Source organism: Crocodylus siamensis, chromosome 4 (genome assembly GCF_052110815.1).
Source record: "Crocodylus siamensis isolate JL-2025a chromosome 4, ASM5211081v1, whole genome shotgun sequence".
In the NCBI taxonomy this organism is placed as follows: Eukaryota; Metazoa; Chordata; order Crocodylia; family Crocodylidae; genus Crocodylus; species Crocodylus siamensis.
This window is the reverse complement of record NC_143398.1, coordinates 212,011,942-212,035,776: the sequence shown is the minus strand read 5'-3', so window position 1 is coordinate 212,035,776 and position 23,835 is coordinate 212,011,942. Positions and strand designations below refer to the sequence as shown.

The 23,835-nt window shown below is 38.9% G+C and overlaps 1 protein-coding gene across 1 annotated transcript in view; it reads right to left on the bottom strand.

The window, feature by feature from the left end:
• LOC149867541 (prolyl endopeptidase FAP-like) overlaps positions 1-23,835 on the bottom strand; it is a 60,455-nt gene that overhangs the window by 22,581 nt on the left and 14,039 nt on the right. The window contains exons 4-17 of the mRNA XM_090045609.1: positions 22,700-22,794; positions 22,514-22,588; positions 22,194-22,246; positions 20,879-20,951; positions 18,729-18,849; positions 17,583-17,737; positions 16,675-16,778; positions 16,194-16,329; positions 10,154-10,198; positions 7,775-7,879; positions 7,602-7,672; positions 6,616-6,669; positions 3,820-3,944; positions 1,584-1,631 (exon numbers count right to left, since the gene is read on the bottom strand). Of these exons, the coding sequence (XP_089901735.1) occupies positions 1,584-1,631; positions 3,820-3,944; positions 6,616-6,669; positions 7,602-7,672; positions 7,775-7,879; positions 10,154-10,198; positions 16,194-16,329; positions 16,675-16,778; positions 17,583-17,737; positions 18,729-18,849; positions 20,879-20,951; positions 22,194-22,246; positions 22,514-22,588; positions 22,700-22,794 (1,260 nt within the window). The remainder of the gene's footprint in view (positions 1-1,583; positions 1,632-3,819; positions 3,945-6,615; positions 6,670-7,601; positions 7,673-7,774; positions 7,880-10,153; positions 10,199-16,193; positions 16,330-16,674; positions 16,779-17,582; positions 17,738-18,728; positions 18,850-20,878; positions 20,952-22,193; positions 22,247-22,513; positions 22,589-22,699; positions 22,795-23,835) is intronic.

The window sequence follows — 23,835 nt, the reverse complement described above, 5'->3', positions numbered from 1 at the left end:
TTCAACAAACCACAAAATGTCACAATTTATGCAAAGATAAAAATGCTTCATGCACTGAGTACGTATAAGCCCCTCGCAAAAGGAGAAAATAAATGAACGCTGAGTTTGTGCAGCACCTAGTACAGACCTTAACTATTTAATACAAATTAATTCTATTAATAAACATGTTAGATTGAACAATCTTTTACAGCTCTAAACATTTTTGGGGCCAAATTTTGAAAAGGTTTAGAATGCATAACTTTTGTTGAACTGCACAGGATAAAGAGATCTTGCAATCCCATTGAATAACAGGGTACATGGGAACAGAAACATTTCTACTTTATGCTTGTGCCTCAGTTCACTGGCAATGTGCATGAATTAGGAGGGAGTAGAAACTCTAAGACCCTCAGAATCAGAGCTGTCTGTGAATTTGCCAATGAAATGCTTTTCAGTGAAAAATGCTAATTTTTAATGGAAATTTTGTGCAGGAATGTGCCATCTTTAGCAAAGATTTTTCAATTTCTGGAAAGAATTTCTGGTCAAAATGTGGTTGGGTATTCAACAGGCTTATGTCTCAACTTAACTTGATTTAGAGCAGGGGCTCCCAAACTGTGGTATACATATGCCTAGAAGTATGCAAGACATCTCTTGGGGGAACAAAGGAGAAATTGTGTAATGGCGGATTTAATTTTGATTATAATAACTGGCATCTAAGGAGTTAAAATATAAAATGCATGCTGAAATGGGTAGTGGGCAGCTGGTAAACCTGGAAGGGGGTACACAATGAGAAAAAGTTCGGGAACCTCTGATTTAGACCAACAATTTGAACCTCAATCTGTCACATGGAGGGTGAACCTGCTACCTGCCAGGCTTTGGCTATGCTGGAGCTGGTCCTCCATCAATTTCTCCTGTTGAAGCTATTCCCTTTGACTAAGAAACTGAATATTTATTGGAACAGGTACTGGGGCCTTGTCTTTCTACATATCAAGTTTGATGTCTTTACAAGGGGCTACAAAATCTGGGGTTTTTCCCCCCTCCTCTCTCTGACACAACGTCATGCAGACATTGAAACTGAGATTCATGTCCCTGACTTGAATCAGGTACAGCAAAGACTTGTACCTCCATCCTCCCCATCCCCTATAAGTGCCCTAATCACTGGGATATGGACTATTCCATGTATGATGTCTGACTACCTCTCTCTCATTTTCCATGAATCAAAAAAAACCCCTAAACACTCTTAAGTTCATTTTAAAGTGAAAAAAGGAAAACTATTTCACAGGATTGGAAACAATGTGTTTCCACAGTTCTACTCAGGAACTATCCACTGATCACTGCCAATACTCATTAAAGCTACTGATTATAAACAAGAAAAAATATATGAGGGTGTAATAGAAAACTGGACTCAACAATAATGCATAAAAAATACAAGGCATTCAAATTTCACAGTGATCTCTCAAAAATTGGATATTATTTTAATTTAATCTAATTCAAGCATATGGCCAAAAACATTTTAATTTTTAATCCTAACGCCATATTATGGGAGTTGCTAATTTAAGATTCATGATAAAAACAATGGACAGAAGTATACAGAATATTTTCAGTACCTCTATCATACTGGGTCTCAAAAAGAGTGGAAATAGGAATGCCTGGACCTGTTATAAGAGTTAACAGAGAAATACTGTTTTATATTTTGAAACATAACTGGGTGAAGTGTACAGTTAACATTAAAATATCACTGATAAAAACTAGCAAGTAGCCCAAATGTTGTTGCAGAGACATTTACATATAGTTTTCTTTTGTTTTTTCACAAACAGTAAATATCACATTTAAATGATGTTTCACGCATACATTCATTAATAACTGTTACTTAAGTCTACGCATAATATGACCACACTAAATAAATTAATAATTTCTCCTTTTTAAAATATTTGTACAGTGTTGCTTCAAAAACTAAGCCCCCCCTTTCTTTTTTAAGACTCTAGCACTTGTGGTTGCAAAGAATGATATATAGTCTGTTGGATTTTGCGTACAGGCTGAAGCTGAAACAATACATCTTCCCAGTCGTCTCACTGATGCATTTACTTAGATGTCCTCCCTCCGTTTTTGTGTCCTTGTGCCAAGGTATTTAGCAGACTTTACAGACTTCATTGTGCTCCAGCAGTGTGGGTTGGGGAGGGGGCACTTTAATTAGAGAGGTTCTTGGGAGCCACTCTAATTCAAGCACAAGCAGCATCTTGTGTATTCAGCTTCAGTTAAAACTCCCCAAACATCATCTTGAAGAGTGGAGATGCTGAATATACACTCCTGCAGACACAATTAACTGAGTCTGTTCCAACACACTGTAATTACAGCATGTCAGAGCAGACGTCTTGCATGTCTACAGGTACCATTAGATGCCTAAAGCTCATGATTTAAATATCACCACTGTTATTCAAAGTCACCTCCTATTCATCTTTTTGTAACAAAATCCCCCAAATCTTCCTCCTAGTCTGTCTAAATCATGTTTCAGCATGTACTAATAAGCAAAATATATTTTTAATAGAAAAATCTATGGGTTCATGAAAAACTGGAAAACTTAATTTAATAAAAAAATATATCATTATAAAGCATACTAATTTTGCTATGCTGAGTGAGAATGAAAGAAGTGGAAAGAGAGGCAACACTCCATAATTCTAGGGTTCCCACTGTGTAACAAAGGAGTCTTTGATGCAGATGTTACTTCAAAAGTGCTGCTTAGAAAATGGGGTCTTGGCCATTACCAAGCAGTAAAGTACTAGGGAGAAAAGCAATCTTTAAACTTTTCAAAGAGATCTTCTTGTCTTTCGACTAAGTGACATCCAACTAATATCTAAAGGTGCCATTACATAAGGTGAACCCAGAATTAACAGTGTGAAACAGGCTCCTGAGAACATGTCACATTGCATTTGCTAAGGTGAGTGGGTTTTGTGTGGTGACGACAATATCAAGTATTCTTTGTAGAAATGATTGAGAGGTGTTATCATTCTGTTACATTTGCTCCTCTGCTTAGCGGGGGCTGAATTTATATAGCTAAACATCCAATTCAGACCTTGAAAGATGGTAAACTATTCACAGGATAGGTAAAGCAAGAAATGTATACATTTCCTCTTTGAATGTTTATACTGTGACTTTACTGTTCATTTTTTTAATGCTCTGAAAATGGCTGTATACCTAGATAACTGAAATCAATTGGAAAACTTCCATCTGTTTACTTTAATAGGGCCAAGATTTCACTTTGCTTCTTTCAAAGCTGTGTCAATTGTGTCAGGCTTATCCTCGAGCCTCACTGAATTTATTTCCAGATATTCTACATTTTGTCATTAAAAACTGTATTACTGAGAAAATGTTCAGTGCTGAGACAAATTTTGCCCTGGTATGATTCCCACTGACTTCAGCAGGAATTGCTTCTGTGCTTGCCACTTCTGAATGTGGTCATCTATATTGGAATCAAATGTACAGCTTACTGGTTAAAACAAAAACTTGGGGTCCTTAGTCCTTCTTCAGTAACATCATGATTTTGCTCTCAGTCTTTGGAGAGCATTTCAGTTCATTGGACAAAATTTTGTTTTTCTCTTTTAAAGATTTTGACAAATGTGTTCTATCAAAAAAGACGTTCACATTTCTTCAAAGTTTATGTTGAAAAACATGAAAAAAGTTTCATCCAGAAAGTATGTTTTCCCATTTTTTTGCCACTAAAATTTTTCATTTTACAATCCTTGCTTACAACTGTCAAGTTTGAATGACTGCTTTAAACAGGATAATCTATCTCATATATCCCTGAAAATATGACTGAGAATCTTCTTAGTAACATATTATACATACCATAACAGATTAAGGCATAGTATTTAGCATTGTCACTGAATCTTGCTGTATAATATTGACACCTTTCTTTCCTTAGATTACAAGTAATGCATTGCTTCCTTGGAGGCTTGGTTTTAAGGTTGATTCTATAACAGCAGTAAAACAAAATAAAACATGATTTTGAACATTTAGATATCATTTTCTAATCAGTGATTTGCAGTTTTTTCAAAAAATAATACTGTTCGAAACAATAGTTCTGTCCATTTTTCAGATATCGTCTTAAGTCTTCTGCGATCATAGTTTTGAAGAGGCTTTAACTTAAAATGTGCTAATTTTAGAAAGAGGTAGTTAGTAGGGCTGTGCGAAGCTCCAGTCACTGATTCAGTTTGGCGGAGATTCAACCCGATTTGGTGGCTGGATCTCTGAATCTGAATCAAATCAGGAGACCCTTTAATCTCTCCGAATCGAATCGGAACCCTCCAAATCAATTCGGAGAGATTCGATGATTCAGACATAGACACAGCTTCAAATGTTTTTTCTACATACCTCAAGATACCAGGCAGCTTGTGAATACTGAGATGCTGGGGCAGATGGAGCATCCCATGGGAGTGCGGGGGGGGGTGGGCATCCCCAGCATGCTCAGCGGCGTACTCAGAAGTGGACAAGAAGCACTTCTGGTCCACTCCCGGTTCCACCACAGAGTGCATGGGCACCCTCCCCACATCCCCCAAGCTTGGCGACTGGTGTATCCTGGGTGTGGGGAGGCACCTGGGTTCCTCCTATGACCAATCACCAAGCCGAGGAGGGAAGGGGGGGCGGTCCCCGACACACACAGCGGTGGACCTGAAAGTGAACCAGAAATACTTCTGGTCCACTTCTGGGTCTGCCAACGAGCACACAGGGGGGCCCCTCTGCGCTCCTGTGGGACACTACATCCACCCCACCATCTCACCATTCACAAGCCACGTCTGGTACCTCAAGGTATGTAGAAAAAAACATTTAAAGCTGTGTCTATGGCCAAATTGCTGATTCTCCAAATCAGCATTGAATCTTCAGATTCAGATTTGGCTGAATCAAATTGAGACAGTGATCTGAATCTGAAGATTTGATTCTGATTAGAAGAATCAGTGATTTGGCCATTGGCACAACTTTATATGGTTTTTCTATGTACCTTGAGGTACCAGGCACAGCTCATGAATACTGAGATGGTGGGGGAGATGGAGTGTCCCGTGGGATTGCAGGGGGGGGTCCCCCATGTGGTTGGTGGTGGACCCTACCCGCACCCTCCTGGCTTGGCGATCAGCTGCGGGGGGACCCTGGGTACCCCCCCAGACCCAGGAGGACCAGTCGCTGAGCTGGGGGGCACAGCAGGTGCCCGCACACTCTACAAGGGACTCAGAAGTGGACCAGAAGTACTTCTGAGTCCACCATCAAGTGCACAGGGGACCCCCCCACCCCGTGCTCCCATGGGATGCTCCATCCGCCCCACCATCTCAGCATTCAGGTATTTTCATAATAGGTCTCACATAAATGATTGGATGATTTCCACTACTACTGCTATTAAGGGTCAGTTTTTTAAGTCTAACCCTTTCTTTCTTTTGTTTTCCTTATGGGTGACCAAATAGAAATGTCTCATTTGGGTCAAATGGAATGTGTCATGCTGAATGTAACAAATTTAAGTTTTTTCTATTTTGGTAAGAAACACTGAAAAAAATCAATTTGCTGTCATCCAAACTTCTTTATGGTTATTTTTTGTTTCAGCTGTCAATAACCTTACTCACCTTTGGCTTTCTTTCCCCCTTCTTTTTTAACTCCTCCCTTCCCTGCTTTACCTTTTGTTTTCCTAATTTCTACCTATTTCTATTCTCACTGACATCCTGTCACACTTTTAGTTTCTGTCATGCGTTGGAGTCTCAGAACAGCAGAGACTTCCTATGCCTGAATGATGGTGATTGTGCCTGAAAGCTTGCTAAGAACTTTTCTCCAACTAGTCAGTTGGTCTAATAAAAGATATCATATCTACTTAAAGAACCCTGCCAAACTAAAATAAGCCATGTTGATAGCACTAATCCCAATTATTTTTGTCCCTTCAAAAATGTGGGCATGTCAGCTAAGGTAATACGTATAATAGCCCACATTCCTGGAAAAAATGTAACATAAAATGTAACAGACAAATCAAAGTTTTAATAAAATACTCCTTGGACATGTCTGCATGAGATATTTACCGCAGAGTAGACTAATTAACTCTGCAGTAAATGTCTCAGCATCTACCTATGCAGGGCTATTAGGCTGGAGTAAACTAATGCACTTCACAGCAGGGTAGTACTTGTGAATGCAAGTACTAGCCTGCCAAGGAGTTTTTTTTTTAAATCTGCAGCAGCACACATATAGAAATTGATGCAGCTGGATGGAGCATGAGGGTGCTTCAGTGCAAGGATTGCCCACCGTGTAGTCCTACACTGAAGCACTCTTGTGCCCTAGCCAAACCCTCCACAGCACACTGAGAAGTGTTGAAGCAGCCCTGGGATGGCAGGCTGACCCTCTGGGTCCCCTGCCAACTGGGGCTGCTTCGACTCGGTTCAACATGCTGTGGTCCCAGGCACATATATAAATACAGTGCCCAGGAGCAATAAGCTCCACTGTGATATGTCCCAGAGTTTATTGCATCACATTAATAAGTATGTGTAGAACTGCCCCTTGATATAGCCTTTCTAAAGATCTCAAAACTGTTCTCCTGTCTGTACAGTGTCTCTTTTTTATATTATAAATCCAGATCCTATCTGGTATTTCTTTAAATAAGATTAATAAAAACCTTACTTGTAAATATTCCGTCTTCCTGGATAGCCTTCAAATTCATTGCTTGAATAGTATCTGTAAATTCATTCACATGTTAATAAATGGCCCATGAAGTCATAACTTAGGAGTTATCATCAGGCACCTAACAGAACATCCTTGATCAAAAAGTTGTGCTTAACTGAGAGTTTAGTTTCTGGGTTTGCTTGTGCTGGAATAATAAGATAAGCTCACTAGTTTCTCATTTGTCCAAACAAGGATTTGATCAAACCTTGAGCAGATGATAAGAGAAGCATGCAACTTACGGTATGGACATGTAGATTTTAGCCACTTTAAAAAGGGGAACCAGAGCTGCTGCTCTACAGTACACATCTGCCACTAAGCTGTAATTGTTAGGTCTGCATGAGCTTATAAATTACACTAACTTTATTCTGAATAGTAGGGTTAAAGTTAGAGAAGTTTTGCTATACTTTCATGGCTAAAGAATTAGGCTACTTGTTAGTTGCTACTTGTATCATATAGATCTACTTGTGAGATACAAAGCTAATCTGAATTACTAAATATAGCTCAGATTCAGCAAACCATGTACTCAGTTTTAAGCATTTAAATCCTGCTTTGTAATAGAAGTACTCATATATTTAAAATTTAGCAAGTACTTTAGTTCTTTGCTAAATAGAGGCCTAGAGGACTTGGTTAGTAAAGAATCTTAGAAAAAAATAAAAAAGCATAGGCTTGGATTTTCAAAGGTCATTCAAAGGAAGATACTGTATGCAAAGAATGTGCACTAGATCTGCACACAAATGGGGATTTGCACTACAGCTAAGTATAACCATGCTTATTGCCAAATCCCTGATTTGTGTACATAGTTGTAACTATTTGTAAAATTCCACAGGTTGTATGTCTCCCTCCTACTCCAAACCAGGATCTTGGAGACTAAAGGAACTCTGCAAAAATGAATACTGCTGTGGTTCCTTTTTATTGACAACATACATCACATAAGTAACACTTACACTGCATCATCTGTTACTCTGAAAATGTATATTGCCTCCCATTGTCCACTTGTAATCGGTATTGCATTTTCCTATAAAATAAATTCAGTAGTGAATTACTGAATAAAACAGGATTATTTCAGGAACCTACAACAGATATTAAATTAATGAGGCTAATCCTTCTTTTGACGTACCACTGAGCCATTGATGTAATGAATATGTTTATAACCACTCTTGTCACTGAAAATTTTGTAGTATGAATTGCTGTCAGAAGTGAAATGCGGTGTTGAAACAAAAAACTAAAAGAAAGGAACAGAAACTGTTGATGAGACAAAAGCAACGATAACAAGAAGGTTTTTAGCAGTGTATGATATACAGATTATAATTTGCACATTTAAAGCAACAGCAGAGCATTTCACTGGCCTCCCTTGTCACAGTGTACATTACAGCTTCTACTCTGTCATGTCACATTTCTTAACTGGTAGTGTGGGCTGCCAGCACACATACATTGTATACTGCACATAAGTAGAGCAGCTTGCGTGTGTATGTGAGTGTGCATGTGTCTGTGTGGATTGATCAATTTTTAAAGGTTCTCTTCTTAGTACTAAGAGTTGGTGAATTTTATTCTTTAAAGTTAAATTAGTGAAAAGTGTGGACTGAACTACTTAACCAATGACATCCTCTACTTATCCTTCAAGCAAGCACACCGCTGGGCAGAGGTTGTCCGACCTGCCCCATACTGATCCAGCAACGTGTTTGTGCTCTGCTCAGTCTCTAGAGTTCAGTCTCAATTGTTTATCAAATCTTGGTTATCTCTGCTTATATTGTCAACAAAGGAGCCAATTATAAATTTTTGATTATTTTTAAGAAGGATACATGCCCATATGAACGTTGTTTGTAACAAGCATTTCACAACATATATGCAAACAAATGCTCACTATATAGTGTGATTTTCCAACACTTAATCTAGATTTGAACCTATGAACAAAAGCTAAAGTATTCTGCAAGTCATTATGAATCCCCTTAAGCCAAGGGGATTCAGAATGCCCTTCTAAGGAGTAAAGGGCATGTCTATACATGATGATTTAAGGTGCATTAGTCATTTTTAAGGTGCATTAAGGGTGTGGATCTACAAGTGCATACTCTTAATGAGTCTTAAAAATGGTAATTTTAGGCTTTTGTACATAAATTTGATACCTGGAAAAGCAGGTATCAAATTTAGGCGCAAATAGCTACAGCACCTTGACACGTGTAGACATGCTAAGGTGCATTAATTAATTGTATACTAACTTTTGTCCCAAGTCAGTATGCACACCGCATTAATGTGCCTTAGCATGTGCATGTGTAGACACGCGCCTAAAATTGCCTTAGGGCAAATGCACATTAAGTTTAGGTGTGCATAAAAGCATATGTAGACATGTCCAAAATAAAGCAAAATTCTTTCGAAGAGTTTCCACAAGTTTCTACAGCAACCTGTCATCATGAATCCAGAAGAAGAGGTAAGAAGAAAGAAACCAAATAAAGTATCTTATCCTGCTGGATGCAGTTTTAATTTTAATAATGTCTGTATACTAAAGAACTACACTTACTGAATGTGGAAGTCTTTAGTTAAACCCAGTACATGACACAGTGTGATGTCCCCCACAATGCATACTGGTAAATCTTGAGGAGTAATGTATGTATAATTTTCCATATGATTGAAATATACTTACTAATGTAACTTGATATCTATAGACTTTATCTGCTTTGGATTTAGAGTATGGGCTTCTCAAGGCAGGAATAAGATCGTCTTGGACATTTGAATGCTTCAGTGCCACTGGAAATGTTTTTGATTCCTAGCCAACATCAGCTACCCACATATTATTTACCTCTTGCCTAGATGCCTTCTCCCTTGGTGAAGAAGAGCACTAAAGTATTTTTCTTTGGGTAAATGATATTTTTTATTAGACCAACTAAATAGTAGGAAAAATTGTTTTTTGCAAGCTTTTGGGCACAAACATCCTTCTTCAGGCATAGGGAGACGGGTGCTTGTGCCTGAAAGCTTAAAGAGAACAATTTTTCCAACTTTTTAGTTGGTCTAATAAAAGATATCACGTTTATCTAAAGAACCTTGTCTGCCTATGCCCCTAGACCAACATGGCTACAACCAACACCCCCTAAAGCATTGTTTGCATTCTAGAAAAATTATGCTATTATAAAATCATCTGGAGGAATAGGATATACTGCCAGTGACATCAGAGAAACTTGGCTTATCTCTGTCCTCTCTCAGCATAATTCTTCTAGGAATTACCCTAGTACTGTGCCTCATCCCTTTCTTTGTTATGTTGCTATGGCTTCCATTCACTTAAATCTACCAATTATTTATGCTGAGACATGCAAAAAGAGCTTAAGGGAGTTAAAAAGCTTCCTTAGGTAGCACTGAAAATCCCAGAGTTAAAGGCATCATGTGTTGTAGTATTGTTCTGTGCAACTCAACATGGTGCCACTTTATTCATAGATCAAATATTACTGTGAAGATAAATAAATGTCTATAATATTTAATGAAATCAAAGTAAAAGAAAAAAGAGCCCTACTCCACCAGCCCATCCTGTTCGACTCTCTTCTATGTGCTGTTGGTTCTGAAAAACAAAATCAATGACATAACCTTTAGGATGTATAAGAAAATGCATAACTCCCTCACTGAGATGAAAGATCATCAAATAAATATGAAGGTTGCAAAATGAATACAACAAGACTGAAATCCTTTTAAACTTCAAGTCACTCACTAAATAAGAAGTTCCAGGTAACTTGGAAGAATATCTGACATAAATAGGACTATAGCAGCAGTATTACAATAATACAAAGTATTATTTTTAAGTGTTTGTCATTAGAAGTAAATAGAATGCAAAGTGATGATACTGTGCACTATATTTTCAATGAAAGCTTGAATTAATGAATGTTTAACCTCAGAACATTTCTTCACTAATAGAAATCAATCTTCTCAGGAATAATTATCTTAAAATAGCGAGCTAAATTCTCAGTTGATGTAAAATGGCACATCTCCACTAGTTTCATTAAGGCAATGGTTATTTACATCACGTGATGCACTGTTTTTTTAAAAATAAACATGTATTTATATATATATATAAATATTCATCTCATACCGTCTTTTTGTTGCTGCTGTTAATTATAAACCATACAATTTTAGGAGCAATTTATATCGAGGCACAGTAGAGAATGCTTAAAACATTGGCTACCCTTTCACATTGAGGAACATCAAAATTTCTCCTTCTATAGAAAACTAAACACTATCAGCTTGTGATTTCATTATTAATATACATGCAAATTCAGAGACACACCATTTAATTTGGTGGACTAATTCTGGAATTGTACCACTGTAACTGAGATCGCTGAGATCCATACCTTCACTCCCACTGCTGTGCCAAAACACTCCTCCATAACTGAACAGCGCAAGCCCAGACAAAAGTACTCAGGTGGGCAGTCCCAGTGAAAAAATTACATAATTTAATTCATATTCATGAAGTTAATGACCGAAGTTTTACAAATAATTCCAAGTGCATCAAGTCTGGGCTTACTAAGCTGAGATGCCTGAACAACATCTGATTTTTAGGCAGCATGTACTCAACATTTTCTGCAAATGACACCTCTTTAAGATGTCTCAGGATGGGCACCAGTGATGTAGAACTAAGAATTAGGAAGCAGAATACAGGCATCAAAAATGAATTTACTTTTGAAAATCTGGGATCTTGGGACTACTGATGCTAGCAAGGAATTTCAGATTTAGGCCCTTCTACAGGGTTACTTTGAAAAAATGGTCTATACTGCTTTAGAAAGGACAAATACAAATTAATCAATTCTTCTGCCAGCTCCAAAGATCCTTTTTCATTTTTAGGTTTGGTTTGGTTTAGAGAGTTCCAAATGCATTTCCAACATCTAATGACTTTTTCATTGCAGAGAGTAATGCCATTGTTTGATGGGACTGAATGATTTACTGGTTAACAACAACAATTCTGCAAGAGATTCATACTTTTTATTTTATAAATTAGTTATTTTAAACTGTTAATTTAAAGACACATTTCTTCACAGTCTGGAGCCCAACAAAATGCTTTCTGAATAAAGCATTTTGCATTTCTCATCCTTAATGCAGTTATATTAACGTCAAAATTATGCCTTTTCCTTTTGTGGCACAGTCCTGAAAAGAGCTGTGCACCCTTAATTCTGCCTGATTCCAAGGGCAAATGAGGGCACTCAGTACCACAAAAGAGTGCACAGCACCTTGCAAGATGGAGCCCTTGTGTAGAGCTGTGTTGTATCATTAATTTAGGAGCTTGTTTTTGTTTCTTATTAAGTGTAGAATATTAAGTGGCAGGATTTTATAAGATAGTAAGTATTCAAGTAAGAGAATACATTCAATGCAAACTTTACTTGTCTCTGCCTACTAGCATCTCACAGAGTTGGATCACAATTTAAGGCCTAATCCAGAAGTGCTTTAAGTAATTTCAATATAGGCCAGGTGCAGACATTACGCATAAACCAGTCTAAATGATTGGGAATCGATCTAAATCCATAATCGTCAAGATGTCTTGTGCATCTAGATCAATCTAAAAATGGTGGAACCCAGTCTAAGATAGATCTGGTTCAATGTGCACTCAGATCTAATCAATTTAGATTAGATTGGTGAATCAAACTTCTGCACTAGATCCCTTATTGATTCAAGTTAGGTTGCTGTCCTCCAGAATCTAAGTCTCCTTTGCAGTTCCCTGCAACCACTCCCCTCACAGGAAGGCATGCTAGTACTTGGTCTGCACTTGGCTGCTCTGGCCGAGCACCCAGTGGGCTTCACTCCTGAGCTCTCATGGAGCAGAGCCAGTGAAGACCTTCTCCCCAGCCCCACCTCCTGTCTCCCACCTGTCAGCTGTAGGCAGGCAGCAGGGAGGTGGGGGGAGGAAGGGGAGGAAAGGAAGTAATCTGTGTCCCCTGGACCAGCCCCAGAACCCAGGTACCTATGTCCCTGGCCTGTGCCCCACACCCCATCACAAAATACCCCATGATGTACTTACACATCTGAAACTGAGCCCAAGAGAACCCCTGCACTTGGGCATAGCCCCACAGAGCCCAACTCTAGCTCCTGCACACCCAGCCAGGGACATGCATTCCCCCATGCTTGGGCACAGCCCCATGAAGTCTGACCCTCGTTTCTACACACACAGCCATGTCCCTATGCATGGGCACAGCTCACAAAGCCTGACCCTGGCTCCTGTACACCCAGCCAGGAGCCCCTATTCCCCATGCTTGAGAATAGCCCCATGGAGCCTGAATCTGGATCCTGTACACCCAGCCAGGGACTGCCACGCTCCCACATTCAGGCACAGCCCCATGGAGCCTAGCTCCAGCTCCCAGCCGTCTCAGTGGACACAGCCAGGCCCCTGCCACCTGGACCCCAGCATGGGGCTTCCACCTTGTGCAGAAGCTGGTGTTGGCAGTTTGCCTCTGGTGGGTTGAGGTGGCAGGGGGCAGAACATTAGGACTAGGCCTGGATGGGGGCGACCTGTGACCTCTGTGGCTCATCCACTGTTGGCAGGTGCCTGGACCATGGGAACCTGCGGTGCTGCAAGGCTTTTTTGTCCTGCAGCTGCAGGGTCCCAGAGTACTAGGGAGGGGGAGGGGTGTGTGGTTGCCCATGTCTAGCAGCCAATCCGGGGTGGCTTGAGCACTTAACTGTGTTCAGCAGTCTCCAGCACCCTGGGGAGCTCACAGGGCATGTCCCCAACCTGCAGGCCTTGGCCAGTGCAGAAAGCCTGTGTGCCCCCTAACACAAGAGGGCTAACACGTATACTGTTCACTACCAATCTAACCTAGGCTACCTACAGAAAACCATGTAACTTACATCAATTCTGCTTTGGGCTTTTTGAACATCTGTGATAAGCCATAAAGTTGCTCAAAGATCGACCTCTTAATGTTCAGCTGTTTACATTTGAGTTTTGAAGAAAAGTATCTGATCTGCATTTCATTTCTGTATTTCCAAATTTCATTTATGGAATAGGCCAATCTTTATACAGGAAAGCCTTCCAGATGCTTACAGATACAAGCAATGTGCTGTGTCTCCATTCCTGATTCATTTGCTTCTGTCTGATGAAGGCCCTGATGCTGCAAACACTGAAGCATGCATGGAACTCCTTACTTCTATGAGATTATGTGTAAAATTAAGTAAAGATCTGTGTGTTTTACATTAGCTTCAATCCTAAAGGCACACTTTACATGCTTGATATTATCCTCTGAGTACCTCCAGTGAAGTCAAATTGACTTCTCTTGGAAAAAAATCATAGGTTAAATTGTTTACAGGACCAGGGCTTTAGAAATAGCTTATAAAAAATATATAAAATCATTTTCAAGCACCTAGACCACAGCACCCCTATTGCACATTATATTCTTGTCAGAATCTAAAAACAACAACAACGACAAAAAGAAAGAAGTATTTTTGCCAGTGGAAATGCAGAGATACACTTCTCCAAGGCAAATGGAGCTAATGCTTCACTCCATCTGTTCACACTCCTTCAATTGGCCATTTGTGCAAAATTTAATATGATAAAAGCCCTATATCACTGGATAAATATAATATTAGGGAAGCATCAGTAGTGACTATATATTAAGGGCTGCATAGAGAAATGCAATTAAACAAGCGTTACAAACACAATCCTCCATGATGGCAATCACGCTGGCCCTGAGCCAACAAAGCAATCAAGCACATGCTTAACTTCAAACATGTAAGTAGACCTATTGAAAGCCATAAAATTAGTCACACACTGAAAATTAAGCATGTGCTTAAGTGCTTTGCTGGAACTGTGCCAGAATGGTTAACCTCTTGCCAGACAGAGCCCTAAACTTCTTTATTATCTAAATCCCTTTGATTTTCTAAAGAAACTAAAATATTTAGTCCTCAGAACATATGCAACTGACTGCAGCATGGAGATTCAGTTCAATGAAAATCTGAAGAAAATCTTTTACATAATAAAAAAAATGACCTTTCCTGAAATGAAAGTAGCCTGCACAAACCTGATTTTGCAAATTGACTGGAGTAACTCTTCAGAGTTACTAATGAACTCAGCAGAGCTGTTCTGAAAAATTGGGCCTTAGGGTGCCTACACATGAGTAGCAAAGCTGCTCTAAAGTACTGTAATTACAGTGCGTCAGAGCAGACTCAATCAAGTCTGTTGCAGAGTGGTAATTACCGTGCTCAGCAGATTCCAGTGTCTCATGTATCAGTGTCCCCACAATGAAAAATGGCAGTGAGGGTGCTTTAACTGAAGCTCTTTTGATGACCTTTAGTTAAAGTGCCTCTGCCACCATTTTTTAGCATGGAGACACTGACACAAGAGACACTCCAAAACAGCTTTAAAACAGCTTTCAGAAGCACTCTGATTAAAGTGCTCACTCCCAAAGCACGTGTATAAACACCTTTAGATTCCTTTTGTGGTCACCCGGGTTATTTTGTTCTGGAATAACAAAAAGTGTCTTGAACTTGTAAAATTATTTGAATAAATTAAAATTCTATGTTGTTTGTATATAATAAAAATTAATTTTATGAAGCAGGCAAATGTTTTTCTTTATAAAACTGATTGTAAGATATATGTGTTTTCCCATCCCTAACTTCAAATGTATTGCTTGAACTATTCTAATTGAAATAACTAAGGACCCAACTTAGGCTGCCATAGCATATAAATTGGGCATATTTACTTTATAATTATGATCCTTAGGCGCTTTTCACATGCTTTGACACATTCAGATTAGAATGCGTCAGAGCAGACTTGATTAATCAATCAATTAATCAATTAATCAATTGATTAATCAATTAATCAAGTCTGCTGGAAAGTTCTACTCAGAACACGCCAGCACATTGCAGTGCCTCACATATTCAGCTTCCCTGCATTTCAAAATGGTGGTGGGGACTCTAACTTAAGCTCATCAAATGAGCTTTAGTTAAAGCATCATTTGAAAATCTGGGATGCTGAATACACAAGACGCTCTGTGTTTTAATTAGAGTAGCTCTTGAAAGCTGATCTAATTAAAACAACCCCCCACCTTGGAGCACATGGAGAGGTGCCCCTTCAAAACTTTACCTGAGGGGATATCTCCTGGCTGAGATATAAGGTAAAATTAAACCAATATTTTGAAATCAATATTTTTTTATATTTGTTTTCATTATTTTTATTTTTATACTTTGAAAACATTACATGGACAACTCAGTTTCTTATTGTTGTAAACAGATTGTTTTGGCAAAGAAACTGCAGTATTAGTTTTAGGTTGTTAGTTATTTAACAGAAAATCCACTTAAATGGGAGACTAGACTATCAAGGAAAGCAGGGAAAGCAGGAAATTCTCACCTTTCAATATCTTAAAAATCAAGATTTTTTTTTTTCTGGAAGATATATGTTAGTCAGAAACAAGAACTGAGCTCAGTAAAGGATCACTAGGTGAAGTTTTTGATGATCTGTGTTTATACAAATTTATAATCTAGTTTGACCTTAGATCTATGAATGTAGAGGCAAGTTCTACACATTTCTACTTCAAATTCAGGTTCCAGAAATGTTAAACATATACATCAAGGTCCGGTACCTCTGGGCAGTCCCAGGAATTTGAACTTCCTTTGAAGTCACATACAGCTAAGACAGAAAAATTCTGGACTCTTCTTAGCCATTGCACGCAGATCCGATTATCCGTTACCCAAGTAAGCCAAGTGACATAGTGATCACTAGGAAACAGAAAGAAGGCTGGTTATTAAATAACAAAAATGTAGGGTTGCTATTGAATGGATCCTTCCATTAGGGACCCAATTGTCCTCTTTTGAAGACAATCACAAAACTCCCATTGGCTTTAACAGTAATGGATTTGACCCACATGGACAACATATTATATGGACAACTAAAGCCAAACTCTACAATTTCTGGGTAGCACCAGATTTGTTTGGTAGATGAATATAAGGCTCCACTATAGAAAATGTAAAATAAAATCAAAGATCCCAACATTTGAAATAAAAACAATAAAATAGATAAATAAATAGACAAAGCAAAAGAAGACAAATTTGAGAACACACTACCTTGATGCTATCATTGCAGGAACAGGTACTTCCTTAGGACCTAAACCTTCAGGATTAGTAGTGTCTACAATAAACACTCTAACGGTAGGATTTTTAGCCCCAGCCTTCAAAGGAAATGTATTACCAGGTTATTCAAATCAAGTTCTGGAGGATTAAACTAAGATTAAAAAGAAAATCAACAACATATTTTTTCGGAAAGCAAATAGTTTAAGAATTTTGAAACACTGGTATTCTGGAAGGTAATGGGCCAGATTCCGATCTTACTAAAAACAAATATTTTTAGTTATTTCACTTAACATCAGTTCATGCATCAAGAAGACAACAGTAATGGTTAAAACCTTTCTAGACTGAAAAACTTAGTGTTTGTGAGAATACATCAAAATGTGTTGTTCTCTCTTGCGTGCAGTGTAAGTCCGTATAGTGTATATTACAGACATATTAGATAATGACATGGGACTCCAATTGAAGTCAGGGAAGATGCAAACTGAAGGAAAAAGATAGTTGTCCTAAATCCAGTGCTACAAATCTAGGCCTAATCCAAAGCCTATGAAGCCAGTGGGCTTGGATGTGGCCCCAAAGGTTTTATATAAATTCGAGATTTTACATTCTCTCATTTCTCAGTTATTTTTTTAATACAGCACATTCACTATAATATAGAGATTAATTATAACAAAAGATACCTTAAGTGAAATAAGGTATTACTTACATAACTATTTCCATTTACTTAATTAGGTCTACATAATGCATACATTGAGCCATATGATTAAGCTTTCATTTTTGTAAATTAATTTTAAGCTAGAGCAGACTTAACCATTGCTATCTATCACTGAAAACAAGTTTTCAGTTTTTTTTCTATATTTAATAGCTATCACAATGCATTTACAAGCCAAGGGGAAGAAGCAACATACCTTTGGGTATGGAATAGTTATTTTTCTAGGGTATTGTTCCTCACCGTAATACGAATATGCAATAATTGGGATATTGGTATCATTAAACTGTACATATGCTATGTACTTTCCATTTGGAGACCACCATAGAGCATATTTTGTTGCAAGCATTTCCTCTGAAAAAAATTAACAATCACATATTAGTTAGTTACAGCTAATCTTTTAAGATCTAATTTAAAGCACTGCAAAACTTAAAATTATATACAGTGCCAGCTGTTTACACAGCCAAGTACAAAAAGAAACCTGTGCCAGATCAGTAACATAGCCCTACTGCAAAGTTACTCTAGCATTTAAGAACAGAAAATCAACATTTAATAGGGACAGAAGTGAGCTCAGGAGGTGATCTAGCCTGATCCCCTGCTTCAGCTAGGATCATCCTTATCTAAACTAACACAGACAAAGGTTTGTCTAACCCCCACTTAAACATGAATAATATTATGCATATAAATAGACTCATTTAAGTCCATGAGTCTATTCCTGATTCTAAATTTACAATTACTCAATGTTGGGTGTTCTCTTGTCTTACTGTAAAAAGGAATAATAGTATGCTAGTTCCCTAAAATTACGACTGATTACAAATTCCTGGTACCAACAAAATGTTTACCATGGACCAACTATTCTAATCTAGCACAAATCAATGAGTTAAGAACAGTGATCTTGATGGCTCTACTTATATACCACCACATTTATAGGCAGGGGAGGGAGAAACTATAGGAAAAAATTAATTTGAAAAAATGCAGTTTCTTGCACTGAAAGTTTACCATAACGAGTCTATGAGTTTTAGTTAAAGCACCCCCACCACCATTTTTAAACACGGAAATGCTGATACATGAAATGCTCTGGGTACTTCAATTAGAGCAGCTCTTGGAGCCACTCTAAATAAAGAACACTCCCCACCACATACACACCTGGAGCATGTGTATAAACACCCTTAGATACCAAGGAGGATACCAAGGGCATACTGATAGATGCTGACTCAGAAGGAAGGTTGCCTAATATCAAGTCACTGACCCCGTGGTCTTACATCACTTTGGTGCTACTTTGGCCACCCATCTAACTGGTGGCCAAACTTAGACTTGTTTAACAGAGTGTTCAGGATGAATTTACCTTCATAGACCCAGTCAGGAATTCCATTAAATATTTCATTATCTTTTCCATCACTAGTTATTTTAGAAGCTGGATCTCTTGGGCTTTGTTTCAAATAGATATTATTCTGATACACATACACCTGAAGATGAGAATTTTTTCATGAGGAATATGTACAATGATAGAAAAATATATTACAATCAAATTTGTTCAGTCAATGATACTGTGCTTATATTCTACAGATGATAAAAAGTGTGATCAAGCATATAGTGGAGCATATATTGAAATCCTTATTCAATTTTGCCTGAGTAAGAATCTTGGGATTTGGGCCAATATCTGTAATTACAAATTAAAGGCCATATTCTGAGCTCAGTTCTATAAATCTAGAGTAGTTAATCATTTTTGTCAACATAAACAAAACATCACATTAAATTTTTTATGCTAGTATGGAACTCCCTTTAGCTGTACTGGAAATTAGCACAGGCACTGAATGGAAAAATGTACACCAGAATATTAGGTCACAGATAATCCTCAAAGGATTCCATGATTTGGTATGGTTTGCTTTGGATGAATGCCTGAAAGCCTGAAGTCCTTACTGAAACTCATTCAAAGTCTTGTATCTTTTCAATAGAGATAAAAGTCTCATTTGAATGGGCTTTTTTGTGAAGTTTCTGGAAGTTCTGCTTCTGGTGCCAGCTAGTATAGGGTATAAATATGTGCACATAACTGTTAATTAAACTTCTTTGAGCTTCAAAAAGGCACATGGCAGAGCTGAGGTGGGTAAAGGCTCTTACACTATCTGGAACTGCTTTTTCATTTTTGTTAAATTAGGTTATGGACAAATGAACATGATATGAGTTAAAATGGGCTGGGGAATTTAACCACGTGCCAGATGCTCTACAGTCATTCTTACCCTTTGGTAAAGGAAAGCTAAACTGTGGGAGTTTACCCTTCAGTGAAAGAGCACTGAATTATTGTGGGTTAGCATGCATATGCACAGCTGATATGCCTGGCCCTTTTTAAACACTGTAATTTGTTCATTCTTGTAAAAAGGGGACTAAATTTACAGCTCTTGCTTATCCCAAACCTTCAGTGAAGTCAGCGGGCGTTTGAGATATGCAAAAATTGTTCCAAAGCAAAATATTGTACAAGCATTTACTAAGAAACTAGGTCTCCTGATGTTACAAATATTTGATGCATAAACACACAAAAAGTTAACTCCTTTGCTTTTTCAATGGACAGCAAGGAACAGCCCTAAAACCTCTCAGGTAGAGTATGCAGTCTACTGTACAAGAACATTACACACTATTTTGGTCTCTCTTCCTCCATTATCAGCTTTGGGAGTCAGCCAAAGTACAATTGTATTTCAGTGTTTTACCAATAAAATATCTTAATTACATATTATCATCTAAGTTCTTGATAAAGGAATTAACAAAGCATCATGTACTTAATTGTTATTATTTACAACTTCAGTGATACAGCAGTTTCTTAGAAGATGGAAAATATTTTCCTAGTGATTTCCCATGAATTATTGAAATGTGTATGACTTTTAAATGTATTCACTTGCGCACAAATAGTCTCACCTCTGTAGGGATGGACCTAGGAATACTAATTATTAGTTAACTGCTACTGCAGAATCAACAGAAAAATAGAAGGCCTTATTACTTTGCGTGTGCAATAGGTCCTATGGACTTGGGGACTGAGTCATTATTTTGGCAATGAAGTGTTTGTTTTTGAAATATTTAGATTCTAGCAGATGTTCCTTATTGAAATGTAAGTGATTTAGCAGAGAGGTTGCACTTTAGGCCTATAAATCTTGGCAGCTAGAATCTCAACTTCTTGAATACTTCAGAATGTGAAAAGGGGGAAAACATCGCATTCGGGATTATATACTGAATTTAATTCCATCCATACAGATCGTGTGGTCAGCATATACTAGGGTAACTGCTTCAGACCTTCATGAAAGACATGCTTAAGCCTAGAACATGATTATTCTGCTCTGGTCCCACCCCTTCCACTGTGACAACTTCAGCTATTATCTTCATTATTCCTAGTCATGAGCATCCTTGATAAACACAGTTAAAAGGCCTGCAAACATAAAGCCTATGCAAATAACCTCTGCTATTGTATCAAGAAGTAAGTTTATTCTAGCACTTTGTTGCTTTACTGACCAATTTGTGTCCAACGGGTGACCAGGATATGTACTGAATGTTATGTGGAAGCTGATTTTCTGTTATAAAATCACTGAAAAAGAGAGGAAAGTTGAAATGATAGTACATACGTATAAAGTCATACTAAAGCACAAAAAAACTCTGTTCCAACACAAATTTGATGTCAGAAAAGCTTGTTTGCTGTACAAAGCAGGCAGTTAGACATGCACTATTAATATGCACAAGTGTTTGTATATGCTAACAAACTTCTTGGGAACACAAGATAATCAGTCCCTTGAACTGTGATCCCATGGCTTGAAAAGTCAGCCTTAGCCCAAATATTACAGAGACATCTAAGATTGCTGGCTATACTGTACCATATACATTATAATCAAAGCTAATTCTAAGGAAATGTGAACCATGTGCCTACCTGGGAGTTTCCTACCAAGTAACACTACATGCAGCTAGCCAAGTAGAAGGCATAAGGCAAGAGCAGTTATTGTATACCTGAGCTGCTGGCAGTGCCATGTACAGTGTTTTTCTTCAGCAGCCAGGTTGCAGCATCCTTTTCCTTTTACCACTGCCTGCAGCTATTCATGAATGTAGCAGAGCCATGTAGCATTCAGAAGTGCTCAAAACCCAGGAGCCTGAGCTCTAGCCCAAAGAATAGTTTGGGTAGCTCAGCAATGCAAGGCAAGGCAAGGCATGCTGCTAGTTGCGGGATAATGTGCAAGGGTAGTATGAGAGGAGGTACAGGACCTCCTTTAAAGTAAGGTGCAAAGAAAAAGAGAAGTTGGGGGGGGGAGGGTGAGAAAATGAATGAACGAAGGAAAAGAAGGATCAATTATTAGGGAGGGGGCAAGAGGTTCCTAAAAACCCAGAACAAATTATTATAATGTCACTGAAGGCCTAAAGAGCACTGGAGAGTCTTAAGGAAAGCAAAGATTAGATCAGCCAGGAATGGGGAGGGTTACGTAAATGAAAGCCAAGGAGACATCTGGTATTAAGACCACAGAGTACTAAAACATCCAGGATAAGGTCAGGGCGAATTTAATAAAGGAAATAAAGGAAACGAAAGAAGATCAGAGAACTCAGAGAATTGAGGACTTGGAGAAGACAGGCCCAAAACACTGACTGCTGTAAACATGGGAAGATTTTAAATAACTTCTGAACTTTGCACCAGCTAACAAGCAAACAGCAGGTAACTTGACAGAGCGAAGTAAGGAGAGGGAGGTAGCCAATGAACAGAATAGGACAAGACTTTTATCACAACAGGGCTTTCCAATGAGAATGTTTTCAAGAACATAATTAGAGTTATTTGGCCATCAGATCTTACCCATACACAAGGTCGTAAATGTGGTATGATGCTGTATAAGAATATCGCCAAAACTGCAAAAAATCAAGTCAGTCAAAAAAAAATGTTGTTGTTGTTATCTCTGAAACACACTGCCTCTCAGTGCTTCCCTCAAGCCCACACATCATGGCATTCTGCAGGGTAGTTTAATTTAAGAAAGCTGAGTCCATTAACAGTTTGACACCCTCCCACCTACTGTAAGTGCTTCTTCATCTCATGTTGAATAATATGTTACCACAATCTACAAAATGTCAGATGTAAAAAGATACACATCTGATTAAGCAATACATTAAAATAATTACCTTTGTATAATTGCTTTCCAGTGCTATGAATTGTTTGTCAGCTGACAATGCATAATTTGAGGCATTAACTTTTTTCTAAAAGATAAAGAAGTTGATTAGATTCTGACAGACATAAACTAATGATTTGACACATCACATTTGCATCAAAAATAACTGAATTTTACTTTGTTTTGATATGTTACGTACCATTGTTCTATTAGTCAAGATCATAGTTGAATAGTCATTATCTACGTTGTAAAGAATAACATTATTTTCTGAAGACTGATGAACATATTCATGACCTTAAAAACAGAATTAAAAAAGGGATGAATTTATCTTTATGCAGAACATATCATGAAGAAAAAGTGTTGACCAGAGTGATGATCACTTTAGCAATTGATCAGGTCAATATAAAGTAAGATTCTTATACATTATTGTAGCAGGGCACTAGGGTGCCTGCTACTGAATAGTAGTAAATGGGCTCAGCTGCCACTCACCAGGGCAGCAGGTGGGAGTTGCTATGGCAACAGAGTGGGTCAGCTGACCGCCAGGGGGCAGGGCCTGGTCTTTATAAACAGAGAAGGCCAAGGCCAGAGTCAGTTCCCCTGCTGGCAGCCTAAGAGGAAGAGGGAGCTCTGTTAGAGCAGAGCAGAGCAGAGCAGAGCAGAGCAGAACGTAATATAGAAGCCTGATGGCTGGAGAGCGCTGGCTTGACAGTACTGGGTGGAGGAAACCCTGATGAGGAGATGTGAGAGGGAGCCAGGTTTGCTTGGAGTTTATGTTGGAATCCCGGAGGGGGAGATTTCTGTTGTGCTTGGGAGTTATGTTGTAACCCAGGAAGGGGAGATTTTGGATTTTTGTTATTGTTACAACCGGAGGACTGGGTGAGGCTGTAGGGGTGGAGGAGACCTCACTAGGAGCTCCCCAGTAAGGTGGGGGTGTTCCTAGCGCCACAGGGGTGCTGCATTTTGGGGTGTCCCGACCCCGGCCTAGTGCAAGAGCTCAGTGTTGTGTGTAGGCAGAAGCCCCAGTGGGGCATAGGCCTGAAGAGGTGGGTCTGGGGGCCTGAGCCCCAATCCAGGGAAGCCCGAGTTGGGCATAGAGGGCCCCAGTGCGGGCGGGTGCAAGAAGCGCGAGCAGGGCCCAAGTGCGGGCGGGCGTGGGAGGCGCGAGCAAGGCCCCAGTGTGGGCGGGCCCCGGTGGGGGGCGGAGAGCGTGAGCAAGGGCCCCGGTGGGGGGCGCGTATATTGGAGCAGGCCCCAGGAGAGCGCGGCAGGGAGTAGGACAGAGTCCTGGTACAGCAAGGCAGGCACCATGCCAAGGAGGGCAGGAAGGTAGCCTCC